This window comes from Delphinapterus leucas, chromosome 10 (genome assembly GCF_059928025.1).
Source record: "Delphinapterus leucas isolate spDelLeu-1000000601 "Yukka" chromosome 10, BTC_Dleu_Yukka2, whole genome shotgun sequence".
NCBI lineage: Eukaryota > Metazoa > Chordata > Mammalia > Artiodactyla > Monodontidae > Delphinapterus > Delphinapterus leucas.
Genome location: NC_143138.1, coordinates 67920147 through 67933248, shown reverse-complemented (window position 1 = coordinate 67933248; position 13102 = coordinate 67920147). Strand labels below are relative to the sequence as shown.

The following is a 13102-nucleotide window of genomic DNA, read 5'->3' as shown; positions in this document are numbered from 1 at the left end:
TAAGTGGAAGTAAGAATTATTTGAATCATTTAAATTAAGATGCAGAAGAGACAACCCCTTTTATTCCAATATCTGTTGATAGGTGGCAATAGTACTTCGAAGACTGAGGGAGCTACAGCTTCAGGAAGTAGCTTTGAGGCAAGAAAGCAAGCGTCCTAGCCCACGAAAGCTCTCCTCTGAACCCCTTTTGCCTCTGGATGAAGAAGCTGTGGATATGGACTATGGCGACATGGCTGTAGATGTAGTGGATGGCGAACAAGAGGAAGCTTCTGGAGACATGGAGATCTCCTTTCATCTTGATTCAGCCCACAAGACCAGTAGCAGAGTGAACTCAGCAACTAAACCTGAGGAAGGAGGATTGAGGAAAAACAAGTCAGCAAAACAGGGTGACAGAGAGAGCTTTAGGAAAGCCAAGCAAAAGTTGGGTTTCTCATCATCTGATCCAGATCGCATGTTTGTTGAGCTGTCTAACAGCAGCTGGTCAGAAATGTCCCCCTGGGTGATTGGCACCAATTATACCCTTTATCCTATGACTCCTGCTATCGAGCAGCGACTTATTCTCCAGTATCTGACCCCTTTAGGAGAATATCAGGAGGTAAGCTTATTGGGAAGAGTAGTGTTCACATTTTGGGACCACTGTGTTTATTTCTGGGATATTTTGTGGTGTCATTTTATACATTGATGTGTTTTTACACTAATATAGAAAAGTCTTTGCCTCAAACTGGTAAAGTCTTATGGAGGTCACTCCTGATAAGGCCTTTTCGATCAAAGTGTGTTTGTATGTTTATCTTCATAAAGCGGGGGGAAGAGGCACCTCATTTCTTTAATCTTCTATCTTCATAAAGGAATAGGAAATATGTGAAAATAAATTCAAATGTTAAGACTTGTTTTTGGTGTTGATTTCAGTTACTTCCCATATTCATGCAACTTGGATCACGGGATTTGATGATGTTCTATATTGACTTGAAACAGACTAACGATGTCCTACTTACATTTGAGGCACTCAAGGTAAAGTTCTTAAAAATGTTAGGTCACTGAGCATTTTATTGACATGGATGTGCCTATATGTTTTGGTATGTAGCATCTCTGGATTTTATTGTTCAGGGTGGTGCTTTTTTTAAAAAAGTAAATTTATTTTATTTATTTATTTATTTTTGGCTGCATTCGGTCTTCGTTGCTGCATGCGGGCTTTCTCTAGTTGCAGCGAGTGGGGGCTATTCTCCGTTGCAGTGCGCGGGCTTCTCATTGCGGTGGCTTCTCTTGTTGCAGAGCACAGGCTCTAGGCGTGCAGGCTTCAGAAGTTGTGGCTCACGGGCTCTAGAGTGCGTGCTCAGTAGTTGTGGTGCATGGGCTTAGTTGCTCCGTGGCATGTAGGATCTTCCCAGACCAGGAATAGAACCCGTGTCCCCTGCATTGGCAGGTGTATTCTTTTGTTTTTGATTTTACATTAATTAATTATATTTTGGCTGTGTTGGGTCTTCGTTGCTGCATGCGGGCTTTCTCTAGTTGCGGTGAGTGGGGACTACTCTTCTTTGCAGCACGTGGGCTTCTAGTGGTGGCTTCTGTTGTTGTGGAGCATGGGCTCTAGGCATGTGGGCTTCAGTAGTTGTGGCACGTGGGCTCAGTAGTTGTGGCTCATGAGCTTAGTTGCTCCGTGGCATGTGGGATCTTGCTGGAATAGGGATCGAACCTGTGTCCTCTGCATTGGCAGGTGGATTCTAAATGACTGTGCCACCAGGGAAGTCCCAGCAGGCAGATTCTTAACCACTGTGCCACCAGGGAAGTCCCCAGGGTGTTTCTATTGCCAGATGTGTCAGTCGTGACAAATGAAAATTTCTTTTTTAGATAGAAGAAATGAGGCTTACCAAGTGCCTCCACAGAAATTCAGGGGTCAGTCCTAGAGGATTGAATGTTAAAGGAGAAAGTGGATCTAGACCTGAGAGTGGCCCAGTTATTGTTACTGGATAGGAAGAGAAACTAAGTGTATAGTACCTTAGGTCATACTACCTTTTAAGTATTCTGTCAGCCAACAACACTTCTTCTCAGTTATTAACTATACATATTGTATGATGTTAGATTATTTAGAGTAGACAAAATATAAAGCAGAAAATGAGTAAAGAAATAGAGGCATACTCAAATTCAGTAAAGGTAAATGATTTTCTAGGTTGCAAAGGGGCTAAATGTAAGAGGGCAGGTATGTCTAGCCCACCAAATCCATACCTTTTCATGATAATTTAGGTAATCTGAAGGGAGAGAGGTTAAGTGGAATGAATAATTTTGTGGCTATTATAGTTCTACCCAACAGGTAACTAAATGAACACAGTACTATTCTGTGATGTTTACAATATTAGACAAATAAGTTAAGTCTCTGCTGTTTATTGTTTGGTTAAGAGAGACAGGCATGTAAGCCTATGATTTCTTTTAGATATTATAGATGTTGTGAGAAAAGTATGGGGCACAAAGGAAGGAATGGTCTGTTCTCCTTGAGAAATAGTAGCTTCTAGACAAGACCTCTGAAAAAGAGGTAATGTTCTCACTGGCTGTTCAAAGTTACAATTTCATTCCTGATATTCCAGAGCCATGCTGTCCAATAGAACTTTCTGTGACGATGGAAATGTTCTTTGTGCTGTTCAAAACAGTGGCTACTAGCCATATATGAGCACTTAAAATGTAGCTAGTGCCTCTGAGGCATTGAATTTTTAACTAAATTTTAATTAAATTAGCCACATGTGGCCAGTGACTAGTGCATTGGACAGCACAGTTCCAGAGTATATTGAAATTAAATAGAAATAAGGAAATTTGCCTTTCAGACCCCAGAAATTTTAAGTTTGGAGGAGGTCAGACATAAATTGGAGTAACATGTATTCCTATGTATGGGATGCAGTGTGTGTGTATAAAGTGTGTAAACTCATGATTGTACTTTGAACAGTGAGATGAAGCTGGAGGTCAGAGTTGTCTCCAGTGACCCAAAGGGATTGCTTTCAGATGCAGCATCCTGTCCTGAAAAGGAAATAGTGAAGAAGGGATTTGGGCAGTTGCTATTTCTGTAGGTCTTTGTATGAGGAACTGTAATGGGTGTCATTATTCAGCTGTTTTCTGTGCAGCCTCATATAAGGGATTAAAGAAAATGAAATAAGGATGAACAGGGAAAAATCAGACAAGAGATCCTTCTTATAGGGAAATAAAAAGTATAGAAAGTTATGTTTACTGTTTTGTTCAAAAGGAAGTCTCAGTTGTGTAGGAGAAGGAACAGGTGTTGAAGTTAGTCTTGGGTTGGCCAAAATGTTCTGGTTTTTCTGTAAGATCGTATAGATCAATAGAAACAAAATGGGATAAAATAGTAAATTAAGAACTAGAGGGCTTCCCTGGTGGTGCAGTGGTTGGGAGTCCGCCTGCCGATGCAGGGGACACGGGTTTGTGCCTCAATCTGGGAGGATCCCACATGCCGCGGAGTGGCTGGGCCCGTGAGCCATGGCCGCTGAGCCTGCACGTCCGGAGCCTGTGCTCTGCAACGGGAGAGGCCACAACAGTGAGAGGCCCGCGTACCGCAAAAAAACAAAAACAAAAACAAACAAACAAAAAAAGAACTAGAACCTTATATGGAGGTACAATACAAGGAGAGAAAATAGAATCTTTGCCCACATGAGTGAAGTGAGCCAGGTTATGGGCTATGTTGAGCCAAGTAGAATTAAGGTTCTTGGTAAAGATTGAGCCTGTTTGTTCTCTGTTTCCCTACCTACTGATCTGGCAGTGGAACTGCCACTTTATGGTAGTGACATTATTGGAAAAAGCACGTGCAGTGGCCTAAGTATTGGGGAGGGAACCATACATAGTTTAGTTTCTTGGGGAAAGACTTGGTGGGAATGTGGTAGAGGTTTGTGTATCAGCCAAGTAAAGAGTGAAGGGATTTGAATTACATATAAGGGTTAGTCTGAGTCTCTGTGTTAAGAGAACTTCTGAAGAGGGTACATACTTGTTGTTTTTGCCATTGACCTTGGTGAAATTTATACAGGTATCAAATCATGTAATTACAAATCTGTGTTGTCTTGTCTGTACCTGCTGCCTGTATCACCACCCAGAAGACACCTTGACATGAGAAACAGGAGGCCAACAGAAACAGGAGGCTCCAGTTCTCCTGAGGCCCCATCCACGTTGGCCTGGGTTCAAAGTCATTGAGTAGCCTGCTGCTTGCATTGCACTCCTTGCCCTTAAAATTGCCCAGAAGATCAGGTCCACCCAGAGAGGCTAGTAAGAATTGAACAGCAAGTTAACAAAACTTGATAACAAAGGCCTGTCTAATAGAGACTTAATAAAATAGTTCATTAATAAAGGTCTATTTAAAGTGCATTCTGATTAGTTCTAAAAATTTACAAATTTTGATAATTTACTGAAGACTTTTCTTTGGGGATATATTGAGGATCAATTTAAAGGGAAGCAGAGTTTTGGATTTTATTAGATGATGAGTCAGTGACTGAGCCAAAGCTAAAACATAGAGCTGATGATGTTTAAAGGATTAAAATGGGAAGGGTAACAAAAATCCTTTAGGGAAGCTATGTAATAATAAAATGGTGTAGGATTATGTCATTATGTACAGCAATATTCTTCATTTCTTGTTTTTCATCCTCATGAAAACCTTTGGTATTAGGAGGGAATATTATGGAATCCTAGAGTTTTTTTGTTTGTTTTGTTTTTGTTTTTTGTTTCCCTTAAGCAGTATTGGTTTTACTTCTGTTTTGAGGGAGTGGTTGTCTGCTTCAGAGGAGTCTTTGTGTTTAGCAACTGTGAAGAGATATTTGTTCTAGATTTTTCCACGGTGATATGTGTCCTCTTTGTTTAGCACCTAGCATCTCTCCTGCTCCATAACAAGTTTGCCACAGAATTTGTTGCACATGGTGGAGTACAGAAATTACTGGAAATTCCTCGTCCTTCTATGGCTGCAACTGGTGTATCCATGTGCTTGTATTACCTGTCCTACAACCAGGATGCCATGGAAAGAGTAAGTCCAGTCCATTCAGATGTATGGGAATGGGATAGGGTGGGGAATATTCTAGTACGTTCACAGGAAAACTTTTGGATAAGAAAAAATGAATAGGTGGATTAGGTTTTAGTGAAAGAAGCAAGGAGCATGAATCTTTACAGAGCATTCCAAAAATGTAAAATTCTTTAGAAAAGGTCCAAAATGTAAAATTTTGTAGTCCTTTTTTTCCTGACTCTCTGAAAGAAAAAAATCCAACAAAAAACCCAAGATGGATTGGGGTCACAGAACTTTTTTTTAGTTTTTGCCATTTTTACTGCATTAGAATTATTTTCAGGCTCTTTTCAGATGTCCCTCAGTGGAGTTATATTTTGCATTTTTGAGTCAGTCTATTATAAAAACAACAGATGATGCTTTGTGTATTTGTGTTAACAAATAGTTCGTGGTAGAGACAGTAAAATCATTCCAGTTGTTCTCAGGGCTCCAGAGAAAAACATGGTAGCGTGGCAGCTACCCTCTGGTAGCTGGTTTTCTGGGTTTTTCCAGCTAAGACTTTTTATTTAGTGATTTTTAAAAAAAGTCTAAGTGGGTTGTACATTTGAAAAGAAATGAGTCCTTAGACGCCACTAGGGAAGCTCTTGTCATTTCTGTGCCTGGAATATTTTTCTAATATTCTGTGTGGTGTGGCTTTTCTGGTAGAGTGAAGTTGGTAAATTCTTCTTGGGTGGTGTCTTTATTCATCTTTGTATATTTACTAATAGGGTAATATTTTGATTTTAATTTTTTAACTCCTTAAGATTCAGCATTTTGCAAGGATATGTAATCTTTTGAGAGTAGTAACCTAATCTGTGTGTGTATGTACAAAATTAATTGTGGTTAAGATAAAAATGTATCAAACAAACCTGGGTAATGCTTCAGAATTCATTGTCTGACTTACAGGAGACAACAAAATGTGTGTGAATGAATCAGTGAGTGAATGGATATTAAACTTGTAGACTTTAGTATCAGAAGGCTCAGTCACTTTTATGAGCCTGGGGAAGTCCCTTATGTCTGTGAGCCACTTCTTCACCTGTTAGGTGGGAATACTAATATGTGTGTAACAGAACATTGTGAGCATTAAAGGATATAAATATTTGCAGAATTTAGCACTCAGTATGTTTAGGTGGAATTTAAATATTTCTTTAAATTTAGGTTGTTTTCAGGCTTGGAATAGATTGTTATAAAATTTCATTTGTAACTTAAGCTTTAAACTCAGAATGACTTGCCCAGGAGTGATTATTGTATTTTGCAAAGATATCTATCTACACTGTGAATTTTTCTTCCCTTTTGTGAAGGTTCCTTTCCCCCAGATTTTTAAAAATTACGTTTTATTTTTATTTTTTGCAGGTTTGCATGCATCCCCACAATGTTCTGTCTGATGTGGTGAACTACACACTGTGGTTAATGGAATGTTCTCATGCTTCAGGATGCTGCCACGCTACCATGTTTTTCTCAATCTGCTTCTCCTTCCGGGCTGTATTGGAACTCTTTGACCGTTATGATGGTCTTCGTCGTCTGGTGAACTTGGTGAGGTTCTTCAGTGGCTTCTCTTTGTGAGGAGCAGGGGTTCTGCTTGTCTGGGCTGCCTTTCAGTGGCATTGAAGAGAGGAAGCTTCTGACTGGAGGAATTTTGCTATCATTTTTATGGATGAAGTCTTTTTTCCTCCTTCATTTACAAGTTTCTTTTCCTCTTAAGAGGACTATACCATTGTAGACTTGCCTTGAATATAGTAATCTTACAGGGGGAATTGCTTGATCCTTCTAAAAAGCAAGTTTTGTGCCTCTGTGTCTTTCAGCATGATTGAAAACTATGTAATTTTTCAATATAGGTTTAATGTTTTGCTTTCATATGGCTACTCTTAGCATGTTGTATGGACAGATGTACTTTGATGTTTGTCAGTCTTCATGAGCACAAAAGTTGATTGAAGTCTTTCTCCTCTCCTTTTACTTTTCTCTTCCTCTTTGTTCTTCCTCCTCTTTTGCCCCATTCTTTTGCCTCTTTCTTAATAGATCAGTACTTTGGAGATTCTAAATTTGGAAGATCAGGGTGCACTTCTGAGTGATGATGAAATATTTGCTAGCCGCCAAACTGGGAAACATACGTGCATGGCCTTGCGCAAGTACTTTGAGGCTCACCTGGCCATTAAATTGGAACAAGTGAAGCAGTCACTTCAGAGGACTGAGGGTGGCATTCTTGTTCATCCTCAACCCCCTTACAAGGTGAGAGAACCTTGTCTAGAAAGGAAACGTTGTTAGCACTGTCTGTAGCATCTTGGGCCTGAAATGCACATTCATATCAGTGGAGTCCACGTGGGATGTACATTGTTGGATTATACTTGCACTGTGTGGAGGCAGAATACTTGAAAAGGGATGTAGGGAATTCCCTGGTGGTCCAGCGGTAGGACTTGACATTTTCACTGCAGTGGCTTGGGTTTGATCTCTGGTTGGGGAACTAAGATCCTGCAAGTCACATGGTGTGGCCAGAAAAACCCACAAACAAACAAACAAAAAATGATATATTGAGAACTTATTTTGCTCCCAATTGTAAGTTTCTATCTCTGGAATACTAGAACTAAAAGATGAACTGAGATGTCTGTAAAAGGGCTTTCTTTTATGGAAAGTACTAGATATTCTACCTTCTTCTGTGTGGAATTTTTTTTCTGAAAGGGTGCATCTATAATTCCACTTCACTGTCATTTTTGAACTTAGTATGTTTTGTAACAAAGACTAGTATCTGCGTGTTTTAAAAATCACAAATTGAAAAGAAACCAATTATTTTACGTGGTGCTTCTTTTTAAGCTGTGAAATATATGCACCAATGATTTGAACATTTTGTTACCTTTTTGGGCAAAATGTATTATGAGTCTAGTTATAAATAAAATAAAAGATTAAACATCATTTATATATATTCATTGTTTCACATGGGGCCTGTGGACTCAAGAAGTGTGGGATTTGAAAGCTATTATTACTTAGCTTTATTATTAAAATCTGTTGACCACTGAGCTGTGCTGGAGAAGATAGCAGGCAGATTGAGTTCTTTAATAATATGTATCTCTGGGCTTCCCTGGTGGTGCAGTGGTTAAGAAGCTGCCTGCCAATGCAGGGGACACGGGTTCGAGCCCTGGTCCGGGAAGATCCCACATGCCGCAGAGCAGCTAAGCCCGTGTGCCACAACTACTGAGGCTGCAAGTCACAACTACTGAGTGCACGAGCCTAGAGCCCATGCTCCGCAACAAGAGAAGCCACTGCAATGAGAAACCTGCGCACCGCAATGAAGAGTAGCCCCCACTCACCGCAACTAGAGAAAGCCCTCGCGCAGCAACAAGACCCAGTGCAGCCAAAAATAAATTAATTAATTAAAAAAAAATAATAATATGTATCTCTCCTTTTAGGCATGTTCATATACTCATGAACAGATTGTGGAAATGATGGAGTTTTTGATAGAATATGGCCCAGCACAGCTATATTGGGAGCCAGCTGAAGTCTTCCTCAAACTTTCTTGTGTCCAACTCTTGTTGCAGCTTATTTCTATTGCTTGTAATTGGAAGACCTATTATGCAAGGTGGGACCATGAAGTTAAGAGTCTGCTTTTTACTAAAGTTAATGTTGGTTTTCACAATAGTGTATGCTTAACAAACATTTGTTGAATTGAATTGAAATTTTGGACTTGAATCTGAGAAGCTAGATTAAGCATGATAATTAAGCATGATAATATCATTTTAAATTTATAGAGTGCTTGGTCATGGTGATTATAAATACTGCAAAATAGGCAAGGATCATTATCTGTACTCTTAGAGAAGTTACATAATCTACATGGCTACAGCTGCAGAGGTGGGGTTGAAATCCTGTCTGGACGCTGGAGTCCAGTATTCTTTGGTACTTAGACTTTAAACATCTCTCTGTTGCTTGACAACCATATATAATATTTATCTTACCTTCACATAAAACTGTATTTTTTGCTCTTGTTATGATTTTCACCATTCAGTTGAAAACAGCAAAGCGGGACAAGGCTCAGGGAAAAGCAGGTAATGGAATCAGGAGGTTGGGTAGGTTCTATTTGAGGATGATGTAAAAAGAATTAAAACTATATTTTGGAAAAGATGGAGTCTGAAGGGAAGATAGTAACAAAATTTATAAACAGTGGTTCTTGACCTCCTTTCCCTATCCACCCACTGCCATAAAGACAAGAGGTGCTTATTTAGGGTGCATATAGCTTGTTTGCTAAATCCCAGGATAATTAAATCTAAAGGAATACCTTTGGAGTGGCCATTTTCAAACTTTTTGGTCTCAAGATCCCTTTACTGTATTAAAAATTATTAGAACCCAAAAAAACTTTTGTTTTTACATCTTGATATTTAACATATTGGAAATTAAAACTGAGAAAATATAAAAATATTTATTTATTTAAAAATAATCTGAATCCATTACTTACTAGCATTTTTTATGAAAAGTTTCCAAAATAAAACCAGGTGATTTCAGCAAGTTTTTAAAATGTCTGATTTAATATCTCATATCTGCTTCTATATTCAACCTTTTGTGACATCACACATGACAAGCCTCTGGAAAGCTCTACTATACACTCTTGAGAGAATGAGAGTGAGGAGGGAAAGTAACATCTTAGTGTTATTATAAAAATAGTTTTTATATCAGCACCTTTTGAAAGAGGCTCAGAGACTCCTAGGGTCCCCTAACCACACTTCAAGAACCACTGTTTTAGAGTATTAAAGTAGGTTATATTTACTTGGAGAACATTGCTTTAAAGATGATGGAAACTCAGAAGATAATGAGGAAGGTTATAAATACATTTTTTGAGTGGTAAATTCATATTTGATTACATAAGAAAATATAAATATGTCCTTTAAAAGCTTAACTTTAAAAATAAAATACTTGTTTTTGCTTAGAGTATATAAAACATTAGAAATGAAAATTATTCTTAGCCACTTAATTTCTTTAGTCTTTTTTCCATAATGTATGTAAATATACATAATTGAGATTATAGTATTTAATCAAACTCATCTTTTAGATGAAATATCTCAAAATACATAAAGATACAGAGAATAATATAACAACTACTCCATACCCAGGGTTGGCATGTTGCTGTATTTGCTTCTGTTTCAGTTCCTTTCCATTTTCTGCCTCCTGAGAGTGACCAGTCTTCTGAACTTGGTGTGCATTCTCTCCATTCATTTTTTATGCTATACATATGTGTGGGTGTGTAAACAATAATATATTATTCTTTTGTATGTTTTAAAGTTATATAAAATATTGTGTACGTCTTTTGCAGCTTGCTTTTTTCACCCTTATTTATTTACTCTTTTAATATAAGTTTCAGGTATATAGCCACCCTTACGTGTTTGAGATTTATGTGTTGATATTTGAACTCTTGTATTTCTGTACTGTAGTTTATTCTCCTATTGTTGAACATTTAGTGTCTTTCGTTCCTTTTTTTCCTGTTAAATGAATGGTACCACAAACCTCTTTTTGGAGTCTCTCGTGAGGATATGTTGTGTATAACCTGGGTTGTAGTGTGTCTTCATTTCATCTATAGTGGATGTTGCCAAGTTGCTTGGAAAATGCTCATACTATTTTCTTCTCCCACTGCAGTCTATGGGAGTTTTCATTTTTATTCCTTCTTGCCAATACTTGGTATTGTCAGACTTAAAATGTTATATCTTAGTTTTCTATTTCATTAATGTTGTATTTTGAGCCTTTTCATTTGTCCTTTATTTATTTTTTACATCTTTATTGGAGTATAATTGCTTTACAATGGTGTATTAGTTTCTGCTTTACAACAAAGTGAATCGGTCATACATATACATATGTTCCCATATCTCCTCCCTCCCCACCGTCCCTATCCCACCCCTGCAGGCGGTCACAAAGCACTGAGCTGATCTCCCTGTGCTATGCAGCTGCTTCCCACTAGCTATCTGCCTTACGTTTGGTAGTGTATATATGTCCATGCCTCTCTCTCGCTTTGTCACAGCTTACCCTTCCCCCTCCCCATATCCTCAAGTCCATTCCCTAGTAGGTCTGTGTCTTTATTCCTGTCTTACCCCTAGGTTCTTCATGACATTTTTTAAAAAATTCCATATATATGTGTTAGCATACGGTATTTGTCTTTCTCTTTCTGACTTACTTCACTCTGTATGACAGACTGTAGGTCCATCCACCTCATTACAAATAGCTCAATTTCGTTTCTTTTTATGGCTGAGTAATATTCCATTGTATATATGTGCCACATCTTCTTTATCCATTCATCTGATGATGGACACTTAGGTTGTTTCCATCTCCGGGCTATTGTAAATAGAGCTGTCATTTGTCCTTTAGAGTTCTTTGAAAATAATTGTCAGTAGCTGCAAAGTAGTTCATCATATGAGTGTACCATAATTTAACACATATATTCCTTCTGTCTGTGTAAGTTTTCTTAATTCTTTTGCTGTCCATGATGTGTTAATGGACATCTTAATGCATAAATACTTGTTTGTATTGAATACTTCTGATTATTTCCTTCGGACAGATTCCTAGAGGTGAAATTCCTGGGCCAAAGGTTATGAACGTTTTAAGAACTTTGTTTCATATCTCCAAATTATTTTCTGAAAAGAGTATACTTATTTCTACTCCCACCAAAAGTTTGAGAGCATTTGTCTCTGTACATCTTCATCAGCATTGGGGATTATCCCTTGTTTTTAATCTTAGCAATCTGATAGGTGAAAATTCCATCCCTGTGTTTTTTGAAATTAAAGTTTTGGTGACTTACAGGCCCTCTCCTGATGCCATGGCTAGGGACAGAGCCATAGTCCCTACTATATCAGTAGTAGTTCTGATCCATTGTCTCTCTCTTTTAGCTGTTGTTGTTTCTTGTGGCTGTATCCTAGTTTCCCTTTGACTAATTCTTCTTCCTGTCCAGGAATGACACTGTGCGCTTTGCTTTGGATGTCTTGGCTATTCTCACTGTTGTGCCAAAAATTCAGCTCCAGTTGGCAGAATCAGTGGATGTGCTGGATGAGGCTGGCTCCACCGTCTCCACTGTAGGTAGGTTGTACCTTGCCATTTTTGTTATTACGTGGTCTTTGTTTTCCTTTGCCATTCTGGTTGTTACTTACCTAATTTTACAGTATTAGAACAGAAGGTAGTAGAGGAGGGTACCTTGTAAGTCTTATAAGTCATGCCATCAGTTTCATATAAGGGAGTCATGGTAGTGAATTCAGGTTTTCTGGGTGGTATAGGCATTTCCTATACATATGTATACATATACATAATTGTACATGTGCATTCCTGGAAACCTTGTACTCTGCAGTGTTGTGCTAAAAATAGAATTTATGAGAAAAATAGATTGGGGCAGACAGTAAAAAACTTTAGCAACTTTGTAATCTGAGCCCTAACAAAATTAGTAATTGCCAAGCAGTGCAGAATGGATAGAAGCTATTATACACAAACAAAAGGAAAATACACTTTGTTTGAAAATACCCTTTATTAAGAGCAGGGCTGATGAGGGCTACTGCTAAGGTGAGCATGGCAAGTTGTGTGACTGGCTGTGGGCCCTAGGGTGTACCACTCTGGGGAGAAAGCCCAAGGCATAGCCACTTGTTTTTAACTTGCTGCCACTATAGCAGCCGGGCTGAGGGCTTTTTCCTTTCCTGCTGAAGGTTTTTATTTATTCCCACTATTTTTGCTCTACTTACCCAGGAAAGTTTGTACATGACCCTGGGTGACTTCCACATAATGCTGACGTCATTCCCCTATTTAACATATAAGGTATTATGTCATAAAGATGCACTGTAATAGAACTGATTTCATTTTATACAAACTATTCCTTATACTTTTTTAAAAAAATTAATTATTTTTGGCTGTGTTGGGTCTTCGTTTCTGTGCGAGGGCTTTCTCTAGTTGCGGCAAGTGGGGGCCACTCTTCATCGCTGTGCGCGGGCCTCTCACTATCGCGGCCTCTCTTGTTGCAGAGCACAGGCTCCAGACGTGCAGGCTCAGTATTGTAGCTCATGGGCCTAGTTGCTCCGTGGCATGTGGGATCTTCCCAGACCAGGGCTCGAACCCGTGTCCCCTGCATTGGCAGGCAGATTCTCAACCACT

At 38.7% G+C, this 13102-nt stretch overlaps 1 protein-coding gene across 9 annotated transcripts in view; it reads left to right on the top strand.

Moving 5' to 3' along the window:
* DCAF1 (DDB1 and CUL4 associated factor 1) overlaps positions 1-13102 on the top strand; it is a 97166-nt gene that overhangs the window by 47759 nt on the left and 36305 nt on the right. For 8 of the 9 annotated variants that reach the window (XM_022572992.3, XM_089919401.1, XM_089919402.1 and 5 more), the window contains 7 exons: positions 83-595; positions 907-1008; positions 4838-4996; positions 6362-6541; positions 7025-7234; positions 8407-8576; positions 11922-12046. In XM_022572992.3, the coding sequence (XP_022428700.1) occupies positions 83-595; positions 907-1008; positions 4838-4996; positions 6362-6541; positions 7025-7234; positions 8407-8576; positions 11922-12046 (1459 nt within the window). The remainder of the gene's footprint in view (positions 1-82; positions 596-906; positions 1009-4837; positions 4997-6361; positions 6542-7024; positions 7235-8406; positions 8577-11921; positions 12047-13102) is intronic. The other variant, XM_089919405.1, reaches the window with a different exon arrangement.